This window comes from Acipenser ruthenus, chromosome 17, assembly GCF_902713425.1.
Source record: "Acipenser ruthenus chromosome 17, fAciRut3.2 maternal haplotype, whole genome shotgun sequence".
NCBI lineage: Eukaryota > Metazoa > Chordata > Actinopteri > Acipenseriformes > Acipenseridae > Acipenser > Acipenser ruthenus.
Window position 1 is genome coordinate 10,409,780 of NC_081205.1, and position 20,257 is coordinate 10,430,036.

The window sequence follows — 20,257 nt, forward strand, 5'->3', positions numbered from 1 at the left end:
GCATTCAATTAAAGCACACAAGAAAGTTTTTTGACAAAATAATAAAAAGATAATATATATATTTTTTTATAACAGTGTTAATGGCCTATGTGTGGGTCCTCACTAGACAAAGAATCAAAACATGCAAAAACGGCAAAAAAAAAAAAAAAAAGACAGACAATGGTGTGGATTTCCTTACATTGCAGTAATTACAAGGGCATTATTAGTGGACATGGAATTTAGTTTACCACAAAATAAAGAAAATGGGGTTTTCATTTTGAATACTGTGTGATTTGAGTAATTTTTATTTTTTTTGCTTGCCAATCCATCTTGCCACTAGTGTGGAAATATATTATTATTGTTTATTTCTTAGCAGATGCCCTGATCCAGGGTGACTTACAATTGTTACAAGATATCACTTTTTTTTTTTTTTTTTTTTTTTTTTTTTTACATACAATTACCCATTATACAGTTGGGTTTTTATTGGAGCAATCTAGGTAAAGTACCTTGCTCAGGGGTACAGCAGCAGTGTCCCCAACCGGGAATTGAACCCACAACCCTCCAGTCAAGAGTCCAGAGCCCTAACCACTACTCCACACTGCTGCCCCAAATATGTAATCGTGTGTTATCTATAAATAATAAAGAAAAACCTTGATACCAAAAATCTATACCAAATGTAATTATCTGTATCTAATTATTGTGTATTTGCTTAGTAGTTACTCAGTAAATACATGTGTACTTACACATAATTACAATGTTATTATGCATAGTTACAATGTATTTAATGTGTAATTTTTTTGCATGATATAACCCTAACCCTAACTCTAACTCTAACCCTAAACTTAATCCTAATGTAACACACTTGATGGGCCAGGCAAGCTTACGTTACATATATAGTTGGTTGAAGGATTACTTGTATGGCAATTTATGCTGTGAGATCCTTCCCAATGCTTAAGACTAATGAATAAATCTCTGTACCACTGCTGTGCAAGTATTCAGATTTTGTATTTGTGTAACAGATAACAATAATGTTTGTTTTTACTGGGTGTCTCCCTCACACCACTCAGAATAATTGAATTAAAACAGCTTGTAAACCAACAAGTCCAAGCATTTTCTCATTTGATGCACCCCTGCAGCTATGTGTTATTTAAAAGCTGCCCAGGAAAATATTACGCAATCAGATTTGAGAGAATGGCTGGATCATCATGTTTATGAGCCCTTAATTACATGCATTTGCAGGTTGCTCCGTAATTTGCAGGTTGCTTCTGAGAATCTTGTCCCATATATGTATTTTCCAGGATCTAAAGGGTTACATGATACTAACAGCAATGTAAATGAAGAAGCTCACAACAGAAATGAGGTACAGATAAAAATAAGCCGTGTCCAGTGCCCTAGCTGCCCTCTCCAGGCCGAGAACAGTTTCTTTCTTTCTCTGGAGGCTGGACACCGTCTGTCGGACAGCTTGTATTTCCAGCAGCATCGCTCTGAGCACGCTGGAGTCAGGGCCAGTCTGCCTCAGGTTAACTGATACGGTCTTAACAGAGTCTGTGAGGGGAGAATGAGAGATTACAACTACGTCACTTAAAGGACTGCTATCCAAGACTTTAAATCTTTTCTTTTACATGTACAGCACGGTTACAACATTATAAACCCACCTGCAGCTGAATTGTTTAGTTTAAAGGGATTTTAAATCGATCCTGTCCCTTTCTGTCAGCATTAGAGCCATATGAACGTGGTTTGAATTGTGAATACAGGCTTAGATAAGTAACACTGATGGAGAAAGTGACATAACAAACATGCATTCTTTTCTTTATGTCCAGGGGCCGTTTTGGATAACAGTGATCCAGATTTTGTAATCCTAGATTTTGTGATCGAAAAAAAAAAAATTGTAATCATAATTATTTGTAATCTGGATAAATGTAATCCAGCAGTGATTTTTTCTGAAAAATCTGATCAAAACAATCCAGATAAAAGTAATCTCGATCACAAAATATCACTATTATCCAGATAAAACCCCCAGGATCACGGCATTTGTGCGTAACAGCATTTTCTGTGTATGGCCAGATTTGCCTTCCAGACCATTGAACAATGAGTCACATTAATAAATGTCAAAATATGCACTACCACTCTAACAATGTGTTAGTCCAAATGGCTGCCTTCATGATACTATTGCCCCTACACCCGCCACTGTCTGCATTGCCATTGAAGATCATTTGTGAAGGGAACTCACCCTCCTGGTTTCCACTGTCTTTGAGTTGGACAGTGCTGGGCTTCTGTTTTCTGCAGAACAATCTCAGTAAACAGCTGTCTGGCTGTAGGTTCCAGAGGTATTTAACAAATATGGTCTGGAGAAGGCTTAAGAGCATGAATGTGAAGATGACGGTGAAAATGATTGCTGTAGGTGGAAAAACAAGCAGGTAACAGGCAGTGTTTTAAAACACATCAAAGGAAATTGATTTTCAATTTATAAAATTGTATTTACTTTCATAATGTATAATTATGAAATGCAGATGCCCTTTGATCTTTGGTCCATAATATTATACCCTGCAGTTCTAAACATTTTCATGTAATGTAACTTGAAGTGAATAATCTTTACAAAGAGCGTCAGAACCATCAAAGCAACATAAACACAAATATTTCAATTTGACTGTTAAAATATGTATTCATCCTTACATAAATTAGATGTGCATTGTCAGAAGTAGACACATTCCATATAGTAATTGATGTACCACTGCATTAAAATAACAGCTGCAGGAGGTCAGTCACAGAGAGCTCGTATCTCCTGCTGACAGGGTCGGTGTGCAAAGAATCGAGAATTACGTTATGAAAAGTCTATTTCTAAAACAACCAATCAGAACAAAATATGTGATCAAATTCTAACCACAGTAGGAAATGTAGTCAGCAGAGACCGCTACCTTGGTAGCATGTACTACAGCTGTAGCTCTTACCGTTTTTTTTAGCCAGGTTTATATAAATAGCGGAACTATAAAAAGCTGTATTTTTATTTTTTTTCTTTAAAATGATAAAAGTAGTCTTTAAAAAAGTATTTTTTTTTCAATTTGAGTACTACTGCCAAAAATTATAAACTTACCAAACCGTAAATCCAAACGCAATAATTATTTTAATATAGATGAAGGTTTTACTTTTTTCATTACCCAATCAAATCACTGGGAAAATGACGGCTGCAGTTAACTTTAGTTCAAGTTAATCGTAAAGAACAACGTTATCTTTTATGTTAAATAATTCTACATGGTGGTTTGCACTTACTAAAAACATGTGGTCCGGTGGTTAGAGAAAGGGTTTTGTTACCAGGAAATTCCCAGTTCAATCCCACTGTGTGTGACCCTGAGCAAGTCACTTAACCTCCTTGTGCGCTGCCCTTCGGATGAGACATAAAACTGAGGTCCTATTGTAAGTGACTCTGCAGCAGCAGTTGTGATGCATAGTTCACCCCTAAGTCTCTGTAAGCCACTTTGGATAAAAGCATCTGCTTAATAACTAACTAATAATAATAATGATATTTAACTTATTTAAGTATTTCTAAGCTGTAAAAACTGCAATTAACAAAATGTGAGTGTGATGCCTCTTAGCACAAGGTATGTGACGGGATCTATGTTTTAATTTAAATCTGTTTATATTTGACTGAATTTTTTTGTACTCAGATTTAATAACATTGCAGAATGTACATGCAACAAAAAAAACGACATTAAAAATAAAAATAAAAATCCAATCAAATTCTAACCACCGTAGGATGTGAAGTCAGCAAAGACCACTACCTCAGTGCCGAGTACCATAGCTGTAAGATATTCGTTTTTTCTCCAGGTCTGTTGAAAAATGAAAATACAATTCGCATTGTTCACAGGGGAAATGTGAACGTTTTGACCCCCTGTCACAAAGACGGCCAGAGTGGGTGGCGTCAGACCAGACAGGAATACACAGACAGAGACGGTGGTGATGATGAGCTGAGTGCAATGGCTGCACTCAGCGTTTATTAACAAATAAAAGGTTTGAACAATGGAATACAAAACAGGACACGGCACTTGACGCCAAAATAAACAGACAGACAAAACGACTAAACACTTAACAAACGGTGCACGGAGACAAACAAACACGGTGAGTACAAAACACTTATAATTATTCTTATCACTTATTTTAACTCCTTTCTCTCTCACCCGTTCTCCTCTTCCGAACACCCAACCCTGAGTGCAAGAAATGTGCGTCTATATATACTATTGTGCTGGGATTCAATTACTAATTAATTATTCACTTGAATCCCAGCACGTGAATTAATTCTGTGCAACCCCGTGCTCACATATTACATTTAACCAGCACGTGAAGTGATTTGTGCTCTCCTCGTGCCTAAATACAAATCTACACTTTTTAAATACACGTGAAACACAGACCCGTTTATATCCCGTGTACCAATCTATACACCAACATTTACACACGCAACATACACACATAACACAAATGCACACAGGGGCGGGGCGCTTTGCCACATATACCCCCCCTTGTGCGCAGCACACATGGCCTCAACGGCCACCTCCCCCCTTAAAAACCCAGCAGTCCAGGACAAAGTCTCGGGCTGGGAAGGGAGGCTTCAGTGGGCCCATGGCTGGCCAGGCTGTCAGCACCCCTGCCGGTAGTGGCACGGCTGACAGCCTGTTGGTCCCGTCCTGCAGCGAAAAAGCTGCAGGGGCAGGTGGTCCCCCGACCTCCCCCTTCTTCGTAGCCGGCAGCTCCCTCCTGTGGGGCTCCGGCCACAAGACCTCCTGCAGCGAAACTGCTGCTGGGGAAAGTGGTCTCCTGACCTCTCCCCCTGTCTTTGTAGCCGGTAGCTCCCTTTGGTGGGGCTCCGAACACAGTACTGCCGGCAGCGAAGAAGCTGCAGTGGGAGCAGGTCTCCGGACCTCCCCCACGATCTCCGGCAGCGAAACTGCTGCAGTGGGAGCAGGTCTCCGGACCTCCCCCACGATCTCCGGCAGCGAAACTGCTGCAGTGGGAACAGGTCTCCAGACCTCCCCCACGTTCTCCGGCAGCGAAACTGCTGCAGTGGGAGCAGGTCTCCTGACCTCCCCCACGATCTCCGGCAGCGAAACTGCTGCTGGGGTTGGTGGTCTCCAGACCTCCTCCCCCTTCTTCGTGGCCGACAGCTCCCCTTTCTGGGGCTCCGGCCACCGTACTCCCCGTGGTGGAGGTATGGGAAGCAGAGACAGCTCCTGCTGTTCTGCTTCTGGCAGTGGCAGAGGCAGAGGCAGCTCCTCTGCTCCTGGAAGTGGCAGAGGCAGCTCCTGCTCCTCTGCTCCTGGAAGTGGCAGAGGCAGCTCCTGCTCCTTTGCTCCTGCCGGTGTAGGTGGCGGAGGCAGAGGCAGCTCCGGCTGCTCTGCTCCTGCCGATGTAGGTGGCGGAGGCAGAGGCAGCTCCTGCTCCTCTGCTCCTGGAAGTGGCAGAGGCAGCTCCTGCTGCTCTGCTCCTTCCGGTGGAGGTGGCGGAGGCAGAGGCAGCTCCGGCTGCTCTGCTCCTGCCGGTGAAGGTGGGAGCAGCGTGTAGTCTCCTGCCGATGGAGGTGGGAGCAGCGTGTAGTCTCCCCCTTTTTCAGGGGACTGGTGCTGCTCTGCCTCTCTTGCAGCGGACTGGTGCGGCTCTGCTTCTGAAGGGGAAACCAGCAGGCATTCTTCCTCTGCTGGTTGTGCTGGGGAAACCAGCAGGCATTCTTCCTCTGCTGGTTGTGCTGGGGAAACCAGCAGGCATTCTTCCTCTGCTGGTTGTGCTGGGGAAACCAGCAGGCATTCTTCCTCTGCTGGTTGTGCTGGGGAAACCAGCAGGCATTCTTCCTCTGCTGGTTGGGCTGGGGAAACCAGCAGGCATTCTTCCTCTGCTGGTTGTGCTGGGGAAACCAGCAGGCATTCTACCTCTGCTGGTTGTGATGGGGAAACCAGCAGGCATTCTTGCTCTGCTGGTGAAGGTGGGAACAGCTGCCTCTCAGGCTTCGGATTCCCGCGGTCCCCCCGTCTGGGCGCTGGACGCTCGCGGTCCCCCCGTCTGGGCGCTGGACGCTCGCGGTCCCCCCGTCTGGGCGCTGGTTCCTCCTCTTCATACTGGGTGGGGCATATGGCTAACGTGTGCCCATAAGCCCCACAGCCAGGGCATAACTCTGCTGCGAGGTTCTTTAAAAAAACCTCCCAGCCATCATCCTCGACCTCCTCCCTTTTGGGCTGTGGACGCCCCGACTCCTCCCTTTTGGGCTGTGGACACTCGGGTTCCCCCCACTCAGGCGTAGGACGTTCGGGTTCCTCCCACTCAGGCGTAGGACGTTCGGGTTCCTCCCACTCAGGCGTAGGACGTTCGGGTTCCTCCCACTCAGGCTGTGGACGCTCAGGCTCCTCCCACTCGGGCTGTGGACGCTCAGGCTCCTCCCACTCGGGCTGTGGACGCTCAGGCTCCTCCCACTCGGGCTGTGGACGCTCAGGCTCCTCCCACTCGGGCTGTGGACGCTCAGGCTCCTCCCGCTCAGGTACTGGAGAGGGCAGCGACTGCTCCTCTCCCTCTTGCTCACTGGAAGGCATCCCTCCCATGTCTGCAGCTAGGTAACCCAGCACCACAATGGTGAGGTCACGAACGGATGCCGGGTTGTGCTGTTGCTCCCAGTCCTCCCATCGTTTCCCATCTCGCATCTGCAGTGCGTGAATAACCATGGGGAGGTCACTGGCGAAGTTCCCCTCGGGGTGCACCAGCCAGTCCCATATTTCCCGGGACGGTGGGGAACCCGGTGGCAGTGGGGGTAGAGGGGTGGCTACTGCCCTGTTGTGGCTGTCCTCCTCCCAGCCCGGCATGCAGGATGAGGGCTGCAGCTGTTGTTGTTGCTGCTGCTGCTTCTGCTGCTTCCTGCAGCTCTTTCTTCCCATCCTCGCTTTACTATTTTTTTTTTTTTTTTTTTTTTCACAAAACCCCCTCTCCTGGTCTGACGCTTGGAGGCGCTATTATCCCACGATGACACCACGTGTCACAAAGACGGCCAGAGTGGGTGGCGTCAGACCAGACAGGAATACACAGACAGAGACGGTGGTGATGATGAGCTGAGTGCAATGGCTGCACTCAGCGTTTATTAACAAATAAAAGGTTTGAACAATGGAATACAAAACAGGACACGGCACTTGACGCCAAAATAAACAGACAGACAAAACGACTAAACACTTAACAAACGGTGCACGGAGACAAACAAACACGGTGAGTACAAAACACTTATAATTATTCTTATCACTTATTTTAACTCCTTTCTCTCTCACCCGTTCTCCTCTTCCGAACACCCAACCCTGAGTGCAAGAAATGTGCGTCTATATATACTATTGTGCTGGGATTCAATTACTAATTAATTATTCACTTGAATCCCAGCACGTGAATTAATTCTGTGCAACCCCGTGCTCACATATTACATTTAACCAGCACGTGAAGTGATTTGTGCTCTCCTCGTGCCTAAATACAAATCTACACTTTTTAAATACACGTGAAACACAGACCCGTTTATATCCCGTGTACCAATCTATACACCAACATTTACACACGCAACATACACACATAACACAAATGCACACAGGGGCGGGGCGCTTTGCCACACCCCCTTGTAAAATAGCAATCCTATTGAAAGACCATTTGAAAATGTAAAGAGACAATGTCACAAAGGTAGAAGAGGGGAATACAATAAAAAAAAGATGTTTCGTAGATAGCGTAAGGTCTTAAGTCCGAAACATGTTCTGGAACAGTGGTCTTATTTTGTTAATCCGGAATGAGCTCTCATTGTAAACTTTGTATGGTTGTAAATGGTCTGTGAATATGGCAATACAACAGGAAGCTGTTTGAGTGGCTCACCAATCAGGGGGGGCATGCTGCCATTAGAGGGCAGGATCCCGCTGAGAAGGAGCTGCAGGACGGAGAAGCCCAGGATGACTGTGATCTTGAAGCCCAGCTTCTCTCCACTGGGCTCTGGGATGAAGTAGCTGGCCAAGTCCAGCATCAGCAGGACCGCCGCTGGTACCAGCAGGTTAAGCACGTAGAGCATGCACTTCCTTTCCAGGGACACCTAGAGAGGAAAGACAGTACATTGTTACTGGAGGAGCTACAGGGAAAGGGTCCCTAAGATGGGAATTTTGCCTGCAAAAAAAGAAATATGTACTATGGAAGTTATTTCACCTTTAGTTGACCTACCTGTTGGGCATTTTTAATATATATATACAGACGTGCTCAAATTTGTTGGTACCCCTCCACAAAAAACGAAGAATGCACAATTTTCTCTGAAATAACTTGAAACTGACAAAAGTAATTGGCATCCACCATTGTTTATTCCATATTTAACAGAAATCAGACTTTGCTTTTGATTTTTTATTCAACATAATATTGTAAATAATAAAACAAATGAAAATGCCATGGACAAAAATGATGGGACCCTTGAATGCCTTGATAGTCTTGAGATTTCATTGTGCCCTGCACAGATTCAAGGCACCCTGTGCCAGGCGCAGCAAAGCAGCCCCAAAACATAACCGAGCCTCCTCCATGTTTCACTGTAGGTATGGTGTTCTTTTCTTTGAAAACTTCATTTTTTCGTCTGTGAACATAGAGCTGATGTGACTTGCCAAAAAGCTCCAGTTTTGACTCATCTGTCCAAAGAACATTCTCCCAGAAGGATTGTGGCTTGCCAATATGCATTTTAGCAAATTCCAGTCTGGCTTTTTTATGTTTTTCTGTCAAAAGTGGAGTCCTCCTGGGTCTTCTTCCATGGAGCCCACTTTCGCTCAAAAAGCGACTGATGGTGCGATCAGAAACTGATGTACCTTCACCTTGGAGTTCAGCTTGTATCTCTTTGGCAGTTATCCTTGGTTCTTTTTCTACCATTCGCACTATCCTTCTGTTCAACCTGGGGTCGATTTTCCTCTTGCGGCCGCGCCCAGGGAGGTTGGCTACAGTTCCATGGACCTTAAACTTCTTAATAATATTTGCAACTGTTGTCACAGGAACATCAAGCTGCTTGGAGATGGTCTTGTAGCCTTTACCTTTACCATGCTTGTCTATTATTTTCTTTCTGATCTCCTCAGACAGCTCTCTCCTTTGCTTTCTCTGGTCCATGTTCAGTGTGGTGCACACAATGATACCAAACAGCACAGTGACTACTTTTCTCCATTTAAATAGGCTGAATGACTGATTACAAGATTGGAGACATGTGTGATACTAATTAAAGAAACGAATTAGTTTGAAATATCACTATAATCCAATTATTTATTATCTTTTCTAAGGGGTACCAACAAATGTGTCCAGGCCATTTTAGAATATCTTTGTAGAATAAGCAATAATTCATCTCTTTTCACAGCTTCTTTGCTTTATTCTGTGACATACCAAAGGCATGCAAGTATACATGATAAAATAGCTTTTAATTTCATCACTTTTCAGGAGGAATGAAGCATTATTTCAATGAGCTGTAAGGGTACCAACAAATTTGAGCACGTCTGTATATATATATATATATATATATATATATATATATATATATATATATATATTTATATATATATATATATATATATATATATATATATATATATATATATATATATATATAGCACAATTATGTAAACATGAAGTAAAATGGAATTGTGTAAAAGATTGTATCACTGATATATAAATGTGGTGCTGAAAGGGTTAATGTTCACGGGACACCAGCTGTAATGGAATTTTACTGAGAGAATAATAGAATAGATCACTATACCAACTACAAAGACCCAACTGTATGCTAAAGCATGTGGTATGTATCATGGCCAAAGTTTTAGCAATTAAGCAGAGAAAGGGTTCATTTTTACTGGACAGCACTGATAATGCAACGTTAAGAAAATCAAAGAATACTGCTGTCTACCGATTTAATACAGTAAATGAGTGTACTGTCTCTATGCATCAAAAGTCACATGACCTCAATATGGCAGCCATATTAGGTCAGAGGTCATCTTTATGGTCAGCAACACATTTAGCATGAACGGGTCATAGAAACCTGAAAATATGAAGTCACTACTTCAAACGATTTCTGAGATACAAGGCTGTGGCAGCAGCAGCTTTGAAGAAAACCTGTAAAGGAAGGTGTGGCACATGAAAAGAGGGCGGGGCAAAGCCTTGCCATGAATGTATTATTTATTTTTAGAACGGGGTACCCCTCCACCCCTGCAATTTATTATTTTGTATTTGTTTTGTTGTATTATTACTGTTATTGTTATTATTATTATTATTGTTATGATTCATTTATTTATAAATATGACAGCGTAGCCTTGTTTTGTTATTGTTTTATAAATGTGACGGTGGAGCCGTATATTTTGTTATTATTTCGCAGTGTGGATGGGAAGCCCCATCCACATTAAAAACCTTGTGCAGAAGGTGACCATCGCCCGAGTTAATTGTTTAATTGTTACTAATCGGGAGATGGTCATCTGCATATAAGCCTGCAGATCTCTGCACTCAGGGTGGGTGTTCAGAGGAGAGAACGTGAGAGAGCGAGGAGAAAAAGGAGAAAAGAACATTTAAATGACCTATTGTTTTTTTTTGTCTTCGTGATTTGTTTTAATATTTATTTTGCTCTGTGAGCACTGTTTTTGTTTAAATATTTTATTTGTTTTTGTTACTTAAATAAACGGCGCACAGCACATCTTTTGTACCGCAGTATTTTTCCCTTTGTTTTCTTCCTGCATCTGGCCTGACATCACCACGTCAGCCATCCTGTCACAGAAGTGTTATTTTATTATAGGTCTTTATCAAAACGTCACATGACCCCAATACAGCACAGAGATTCCTCAAAACTTGCCAGCTTCAATGGTTTATGACACATTAGGGGTAATAGGCGGCAGTACAAGCTCTTTAACTGAAGATAACAATATTATACAGCTGTGTACCAAATATTAACACAATAAAATGAGTGCCACAAAAGAGTAAACTTTTCTTACACATTTGAACTAGATCTATCATAGAGCACAGTTGTGTACCAAGTCTCAAGCCAATATCTTAAAGTGTTAGGTTATTATCATCAAATCAAAACATGAGGGGTACCGTTAGATTTTGGCTGAGGAGTTCCATAACACCGAAAAAATAAAGTCGGTATCTCAAATGTGTTGTGATGAATAAACAGTTAAAGAAGCAACCGAGGGGGAGCTGTCAGAATAGCATACCTGATAGACAAGGGTAGCGAAGAATTCATTTTCCGTTGGCAAACTGATTTGAAAAACTTTTACATCCTTAAGTTCCCATTCTCCTTCACTCTCAATATATTTCTTGGACCAGGAATAGATTTCAGAGGAGTTTAACTCAGACTCCAGTTGTATGTCTTCAGCTGGTACACAAAAACAGAAAAGATCATGTAAGAGAAGGCAGATTTATCCTATTGAAAATCCTTTTCTGATGATTTTTGTCCAACAAATTATTTTCATATCTGGGAGACCAATCTCCTGCAGGGCTACCTGAGTGATAATTTGGTAGATTTTTATATTTAAAACTGGAAATAAAAGTACTATCAAAGTACTTCTGGAAAGTAGGGCTGACTTCAGAAGTAGCCTGTCGACCCAGTTACCTGAGCTGGATCCCAAACCCCCAAACTATTACTTATTGTATTGTGTTATTGTATCGAACTTGCGTGTTATTACTCTGTGTGTGTCAAAGATACACGGTTGTCCGTTGTTGACTTCTCCTAAATACGTGTATTAAATACCCTGATAAAGTTTGAAAGGCAGGATCGCAAAAATAAAAAAGTTATAATTCCCTCTAACTAGAACCACCAAAACAGTCATTTTGACTGCCTTTTACATGTTTTTATTTTGAAAATAACCTACAATATTCTGTTTCATTTTTATATACAAGCCTGTTGTTATCTCTACTGGACCTGGCAGCCATCAATTCTTTCATTTTGTACAAGGAATGCACCGGGGAAAATATTAGTAGGAGAGATTTCATCTTGAAGCTAGCCACAGCACTTCGGCAAACTGCAAAGCTGCAGGCTGCAGTAGCTCAACTTGGATTCTGTGCTGCACCGAGTGACACACGCAAGAGAAAACATATGTTACTTTCGTTTTAAATTAAAAACTACTTTCGTTTTTACAGTTTTGTATGTACATATATCTGTTCACACCTGTTTACACACTAGTTGCTTTTGAAATGTTTATTTTATTACAGTTTTTCATTTTTTGAAGTAGTGCTTTATATATGGTAAGTTAGAAAATACACTCTATAATGTTTAATTGGTCATTTAAATACAGTGTTTTGGCTGTGCAGATGTTTGATATGATGTGCTTGAATAAGACTCTTGAGTTGTATCCGATAGTTTGCAGGGGGTTCTCACAGGCAGAGGTGGGACGCGAACACAGGACCTCCCGCGCTGAAGCATAGCGCCGATACCGCTGTACAAAAGAGCCGACTCCCTTACATGAGCATACAGGATATCGGGCTTTGGTCTTTTAGACTGCGTCACCTACCAACCCTGACCCCTACCCCTGTGCACGCTACAATATTAATTAAAACCCTCCTTTTCCAAGTGCAAATTAACTACTGATAAATTATGACAATTAACACGGATTTGCTTTTAAATTCCCACACTAGCAGTACTCGTTATTATTTTATTATTATTATTATTATTATTATTATTATTATTTGTTTATTTAGCAGACGCCTTTATCCAAGGCGACTTGCAGAGACTAGGGTGTGTGAACTATGCATCAGCTGCAGAGTCACTTACAATTACGTCTCACCCGAAAGACAGAGAACAAGGAGGTTAAGTGACTTGCTCAGGGTCACACAATGAGTCAGTGGCTGAGGTGGGATTTGAACCGGGGACCTCCTGGTTACAAGCCCTTTTCTTTAACCACAGGACATAATTTCGGAAATCACGTTAGCATGATTATTTAATAATGAAATAGGCGTAACGGCCCCTTGAAAATGCCAAAATCAATGCTAGGCCTATATAACGATTTGTTGATTAACACTGGAGTTATCATCTACAAACCTTTGAAAATCCTGCCCAGTATGTGTAAATACTCTCTTATAATAATATCATACATTTAAATGTCTTTATTGAAATAAATGGTTACTTTTTTAAGTTACAAAATTAAAGTTTGAGGGCTGGGTCAGTTCACCAGCTGCACTTACTTGAATATTGATATGACATAAACGTCAGATTGCACTTCTGCTGATCAAATGGAAACTGTTTGGCAAATATTTTGCAGATGCTGACAATTCTTAACGTTTTGTAAATGGCTACATTTCCGTTATTTTTGATCTCCAGAAATGCCTCTTTAAGAGAAACGTCTTCATCAATGCTAAAAAAAAAATTAAAAAAACAGGAATTACTTTTATTAAACAGATTGTCCAGTTGGTATGATATATAGCTGATCTGAAAACAAAATAATGTAGATTATAAGTGAAAGTATAATCATAAACAAGGCAAACAATTAAAAAGGAGTGTATCCAGATTAATAAAATACATCTGTAATTCAATTTGAATAAAATAAATATGAATGTAATAAATAATATAACTTACAGAGCAACTTGGTATGGGCATGCAATATGAGAGTTATGAGCTAAAGTATTAATCTTGTACTGTAGATTGTATTATTTTTTGTTTCACTCATCACATCCTGTTGACTTTTTAAAACTCTGAAAGTTTAAAGCACCACTGTGGCTTCCATAAAACTTTCAGAAACATACACAAATAATAGCAAAAAAAAAACTTTATTATCTTACAATTCAAGGACACGGATGTCAGGTTTCCACAGCAAGTCATATGGAACAGTAATAGTTTCAATCCCACAGAACTGATCCTTGTCCCATGACAGAAACTCGTTCTTCCAGTGCTGGAGGACAGAATCACAAGAGGTTTGAGTAACAGTGAACATGCTTCATTGAAAATATGAAGGTTACAGGAACAGAAAGGGTGAATACTTGCCATTTGCACTTGGAAAAAAGATGTAAAAACTTGGGTCTTCTCAACCTGAAATAAAAAGTCACAAGTCACTAGTACTCGGCACAACCCTAGTTTATAATATCGTGCAATGCGAATGTTCCCAGTGAATGTGGTTTGAAGTTTTAACATGACGGAGTTGCAGACACGTTTTCATTGTATATCTCTGCAATATGAGCACCTTCCCTGGTCCATATAGGAAATACATTTCTACATTATTATAATAGATCAATACACATGTTAAATATTAGACACTGGCGCTTCCCATAGAAGTACAGTAGTCACTCCACTACTTAAATAAAAAAATAAAACACCCGCAAGGTTTGACAACAGAAATAGAGACTGGACAGACAGCAATTGCGATTCATTCTTACCACTCCCAGTATGGCATAGATGTTAGCTGACAGATACACTGTGGTGGGAGTTCTCCAGTCTTTCACTGGTCGCACTGAAGTTAAGAGCTCATTGCTTTGCGAGAGGTTCAGATATCGGTAAACATCGTAGTAGCTGCACACTTTATCTGTGGCTGTGGCACCTGAAATGAGAAGTGATCGGATCTCAAGCCTCAACAGACAGACATACAGACATATAGCTATAAAGAGGCTGTGTGGTCCAGTGGTTAAAGAAATGGGCTTCTAGCCATGAGGTCCCCGGTTCAAATCCCACCTCAGCCACTGATTCATTGTGTGACCCTGAGCAAGTTACTTAACCTCCTTGTGCTCTGTCTTTCGGGGAGATGTAATTGTAAGTGACTCTGCAGCTGATGCATAGTTCACACACCCTAGTCTCTGTAAGTCGCCTTGGATAAAGGTGTCTGCTAAATAAACAAATACAGATATACAGCCATTGTTGGGCACCGTTTGGATTGTAAATACAACTGGCAGGATCCTTCTTAAACCCTTTTTGAAGAGGCGCTGAATATTGATTCTGGATACTGAGATTTCTGAAAAATTAAACAACGAAATGAATTTTAAAAATCATTGGGATTCATAAGTACTGCTATCATATGTAATGCTTCTGTTTCCAGTAAAACAATTTATTCAAATAAATTGAAACATCGAGAGATCCAGCTTTAAATATTTAACTACGAAAAACAAATGAATGCAACCCTTGAGTGAGGGAACTAACTAAAAAAAAATGGAAACATTGAGTGTTAATTTTGTACACCTTATTCTACGTAATGTAAAAGTAGATCAAGTCCAGGGCTTGTAACCAGAAGGTCACCGGTTCAAATCCCACCTCTGCTACTGACTGACTCCTTGTGTGACCCTGAGCAAGTCACTTTACCTCCTTGTGCTCCATCCTGCAGATGAGATGTTAAATCAATGTCCTATTGTAAGTGACTCTGCATATAATTCACAGCCTACCTCTGTAAAGCACTTTGTGATGGTGGTCCACTATGAAATGCGCTATATAAAAATAAAGATTATATATATATATATATATATATATATATATATATATATATATATATATATATATATATATATATATATATATATATATAAATGGAACAAGACTTACTTGAAACAGCTATCCAGATAAAGAGATAAGCAGTCCACAGCCCAGCCATTTCAATATTAAAATAATTACAAAAAAACATCCACAGTGTTTTTCAGAGATCTACCCTTAAATGGAGAGTTGAGATGGATGAATTGGGGGTAGGTTTTTATCAGAATACTCTTATATAGATAATTTATAACTATCTGTTTGCACAGTGAGAGACAGCAACAATGGATATCAATTACATGTTCATCCAATACAAGCAATAACATCTTATTGGAGTGTTTGTTTTGTATCACTTTCTGAAAGGACTTCCCCAGTTGATTGTGAAGAACAACAATACTGGACCACTCCCTTCCAGCACAGCTGCTCCAGCCCTACACTTCCTAGTCTTGTTTTCCATTACTGGTCTTAGGTCATTAATCGATAGCAATATTGATACATTTTAGTATTGATGAGAAAACGTTTCCCTGAAAGAGAAGATGACCACCAGCCAATACTTTTGGGATATACCTGCCACAGGTCAGGTATTTACTGAGTATTTTATGTCAGAGCTGCTGATAGGCCCCTCCATGGAGTGACGTCCTCGGTCCCGCCTAATGGGGGAATAAGTAATCACTCTGTGGAGCTCACTTCCTCTTTTGCATCGAACCTGCGAATGCGAGTGATGCGACCTTGCAAGGTTTGGTGGTCGTCTTCTCTTTCAGGGAACCAGGGTTACATCCGTAACCTAATGTTCCCTTTCAATTCGAAGACAACCACCAACCAATACTTTTGGGAAAAGTACCAAATACCAAATACCAAAGCCGTCGAGAGGAAGCGTGAGCGGAGACAACTGACAAGGGACGACTCGACACTGCAAACCACGTTAGCGGTGCGAGCGTGCAACCTCAAGGACCCTTGTGCCTAGTGAAGGCATAGAGGGATCTACCACATTAAATCGGTAGAACCTGGTGAATGTATGCGGAGTAGTCCAGCTAGCCGCAGTACAGATATCAGTCAATGAGGCACCTCTAAAGAGCCACTCCTCTGGTAGTCGAAACTATGTCCACAATCCAGTGGGACAGTCGCTGCTTAGAGAGGGCTTGACCCAGGGTCCTTTCACCATGACAGATGAAGAGCTGGTCAGAATGACGCAGCGCTCTCGTCCTATCCACATAACCTCTCAATGCCCGAACTAGACAGAGGGAATTTAATCTCCAATCCTCCTCTGAAGAAAAACGAGGGGGATGGAAAGCCTCTAGTTCCACTGACTGGTTTAAGTGAAAAGCCATAACAACCTTAGGGAGAAAATCGGGGTTCATGCGTAATGATACCCTGTTTCCATCATCCCAAACATGCATACAGGAACTGTGCACTGACAGAGCCTGTAGTTCACTAACCCCCTTAGCGGAGGTGATGACTAATAGAAAGGCTATCTTCATAGAGAGATATTTCAACTCTATGGAATGTATAGGCTCAAACTGGGCCTTAGTGAGAGCCTGCAATACCATGTCTAGACTTCACAAGGGGAGGACGTCGCTTCTAGGAGGACGTAGCGGCTGAGCACCCTTTAGAAAACAGGTTGCCAGAATATGAGCGCCCAGAGAAACTGAGTCAATGGGTACATGGCATGCAGATATAGCTGCTAGGTACACTTTCATTGTAGAGGGGGACCTGCCCGTCTCCAGCAGATCTTGCAGAAACTGTAAAATAGTTGCTAAAGGGCAATAGATGGGATCATGACCTCTGGTCATACCCCACTTTTGAAAATACCTCCACTTGCAGGCATACAGTGCCCTTGTGTAGGAGGCCTTAGCATTCTGCAGTGTACTGACGACTGCGTCTAAGAGCCCTAAGATGTTCCCGTTCAAGGGCCAGACCCACAGTTGGAGTCTGCCCGGTTCTGGTTGCCCCTCGTCTGACTGAGGAGATCCAGGTGCAGCGGGATCTCCCAGGGCTGGTCTTGCAGCAGCTGGCAAAGGTTTGAAAACCAGATTCATCTGGGCCATCTGGGGGCTACCAGGAGAACTGTCGCCTCTTCTCTTCAGACTTCCTCTAGGAAAGCCAGGAGCAACAGTATCAGCAAGAATGCGTACAAAAGCATCCTGGGCCACTCGTGGGCTAGGGCGTCGATGCCTAGTCGACCGCCGCAGCAGTGGAGGGAGAACCATAAGGGGCAATGAGTGGTCTCTGCCGTGGCAAGGAGATTGAGCCTGGCTCTTTCGAAACGTTCCAAAATGCGCTCTACCACCTGAGGGTGGAGTTGCTATTCTGACAGGTGAGGACCCTCCCTCGAGAGGATGTCCGCCACCCAATTCACCACTCCAGGAAAATGGACAGCCCGGAGGGATAACAGGTTCCTCTTTGCCCAGGTCAATAGCCGTAAGACTATGCGGTGCAACCCCAGGGACCAAAGCCCTCCCTGGTGGTTGACATGTTGTCCATGCGGACAAGGACATGTCTCCTCTGTAGCACTGGAAGGAAAGGCTGAAGAGCGAGGTGAACCACTCGCAGTTCCAGTGCATTTATGTGCAGCGATGTCCAGCGACCCGACCAGGACCCGCAGATTCCTCTGCCTGCCCAGACCGCACCCCAACCCGAGTTGGATGCGTCTGTCATCACTACTTGACAGTTGTGGATCACTCCCATCCTTACACCCTCGCGCAAGTGGGAGGCTTGCCTCCACCAGTGCAGGGCTTCCCAGCACAGGCAAGACACTATCAGTCGACAGTGTCTGTCGAGCTTGGGGTGTAGCCGGAAGGCATTGAGCCACACTTGAAGTGGGAGCATGTGGAGTAAGCCCAGCTGGATAGCTGATGCAGCTGCGGCCATCAGACCCAGTAATGTCTGACACAACACCAGAGATACTGTCAATCCCTGTTGGAACAGTGCTAGACAGTTGTGAATGGCAGCTACTCTGTCGTCCGACAGGTAGGCTCTCATTGTAATGGAGTCCAGATGGAGTCCTAAGTAGACCATACTCTGTACCGTTATTAAATGGCTTTTTGCATCGTTGAGGGTGAAACCCAGCCTCGACAGATGCTCTGTCACTATGACCGTGTGGGCCGCTACTCCTTCCTATGACTGGGAACAGATCAACCAGTCGTCCAGGTAATTCAACACCTTGATCCCTTGCAGCCGCAAGGGGGCTAGGATAGCATTGACACACTTTGAAAACGTGCTATTTCCTGTGCACAGGACGAATAGGGACATGAAAATACACGTCCTTTAAGTCCACAGTGGTAAACCAGTCACCCGGCCAGACAAAATGGAAAATGTGACGGTGCGTGAGCATTTGGAACCTCAAAAACCCATTGAGGTGTCTCAGGTCTAGGATGGGGCAAAGGCTGTCGTCGGATGGCTTGTTTGATAAGTAATGTATCTACTTCTTGCCTAATAGCCAAGACTTGGAGAAGGTCGCTCACTGATGTAGCTGTAGCTGTTGAAAAAATTAATAAGAAATAAAATGCGGCGCAGTTGCTCTGTGTTTAGATTAGTCTTCAGAAGCCAAGTTTCTGGTTCCAGGGAAGTGGCAAGCTGACTACCAGCAATAATTACAGGAAATAAAATTGCAGGGGAACTCCAGAAAAACTCGAGTGAGAGCTCTTCTAACAGATGCAATCACAGCAACTGGACAGGTTAGTTATACCTACCTTCACTTACCTGATATGGGAAGCAAAAGAGGAAGTGAGCTCTGCAGAGTGACTACTTATTCCCTCGGTAGGCGGGACCGAGGATGTCACTCCTCGGAGTGGCCTATCGGCAGCTCTGACATAAAATGCTCAGTACATACCTGACCTGTGGCAGGCATATCCCAAAAGTATTGGTTGGTGGTCGTCTTCGAATTGAAAGGGAAACACCCAGAACTATCAATAGTGAAATAGTGTTGGGACTATAGCGGATACTGAATGAAAAGTTGTGACAGTTCAAGTTGTATATTCTGCAAATTCAACTCATTCAGTATCCTTTTTATACCACTGATATTAATTGTCACTATCATATATATATATATATATATATATATATATATATATATATATATATATATATATATATATATATATATATAGTAGGTCAAGTTAATAGGTAATATATTTAGTTTTATATAAGGGAACTACCAGAAGACATTCCTGTGTGGCTTTATTGCTTCCTCTCGCTTACACACTGAATACCAGGAAACATGACAGTACTGTATGTGCGGCTTCCTGTAAATTGTCCCAAATTGCATTCTGGTTTTATATTTCTACCGAATTATGCTGTGTATATTGATATTGATTGATTGTGTAGGGTGTCTGTTATTGTATAAAATATATTATCATGTGCAGTTTGAGCAAGAAAGGCGAGCAACACTGATTTATATACAACAGAGCCCCTGAGGTGCATGACAATCAGTGTTGTGGATGTAAAACATGGTGCAGGTTCTGAGATATGACCTACTGTAGAGACCTGCCCCCATGTGACATATTTTACTTTGCATAGATAGACCTGATCACTACCACAGCATACAGTACTAGGCTGCCATTGGTAGTGGAACCAGAGTGGCAATATTCTCATATTTATGTCATACCAATGGAAGCACAATTGATTGACGTGCAGGAGAGTGCAGTTAATGTACTTGTCTATAGTATGCTAAAAGAAGTCCATTCACAGGGGTCTGCAGGTGTCTAGTGATACTCTGCCCTGCTCTGATCTCAGCACTAGATCAGAGCAGGGCAATACCAGGGTGGATATTGAAGGTTTTAGTTTGTATCTAACCACCACTCTCTGTGTGAAGAACCTAATTTCTAGTGTGTCCTCTGGTCCTGGTTTCTGTGCTGCACTAAA

General features: G+C 42.5%; 1 protein-coding gene and 1 long non-coding RNA gene across 2 annotated transcripts; both read right to left on the minus strand.

The window, feature by feature from the left end:
• Window positions 1-406: 406 nt before the first annotated feature.
• LOC117423621 (5-hydroxytryptamine receptor 3A) lies at window positions 407-13,883 on the minus strand. The gene is made up of 6 exons (XM_058990479.1): window positions 13,732-13,883; window positions 13,138-13,307; window positions 11,172-11,332; window positions 7,846-8,056; window positions 2,210-2,374; window positions 407-1,524 (listed from the first exon to the last, which is right to left on the minus strand). Exons 1-6 carry the CDS (start codon window positions 13,881-13,883, stop codon window positions 1,289-1,291), a joined length of 1,095 nt encoding a protein of 364 aa, XP_058846462.1. The 3' UTR covers window positions 407-1,288.
• Window positions 13,884-13,933: 50 nt separating this feature from the next.
• Window positions 13,934-15,588, minus strand: LOC131697932 (uncharacterized). The gene is made up of 3 exons (XR_009307561.1): window positions 15,473-15,588; window positions 14,323-14,483; window positions 13,934-13,978 (listed from the first exon to the last, which is right to left on the minus strand). It is a non-coding gene; the product is annotated as an uncharacterized LOC131697932 (long non-coding RNA).
• Window positions 15,589-20,257: the final 4,669 nt, after the last annotated feature.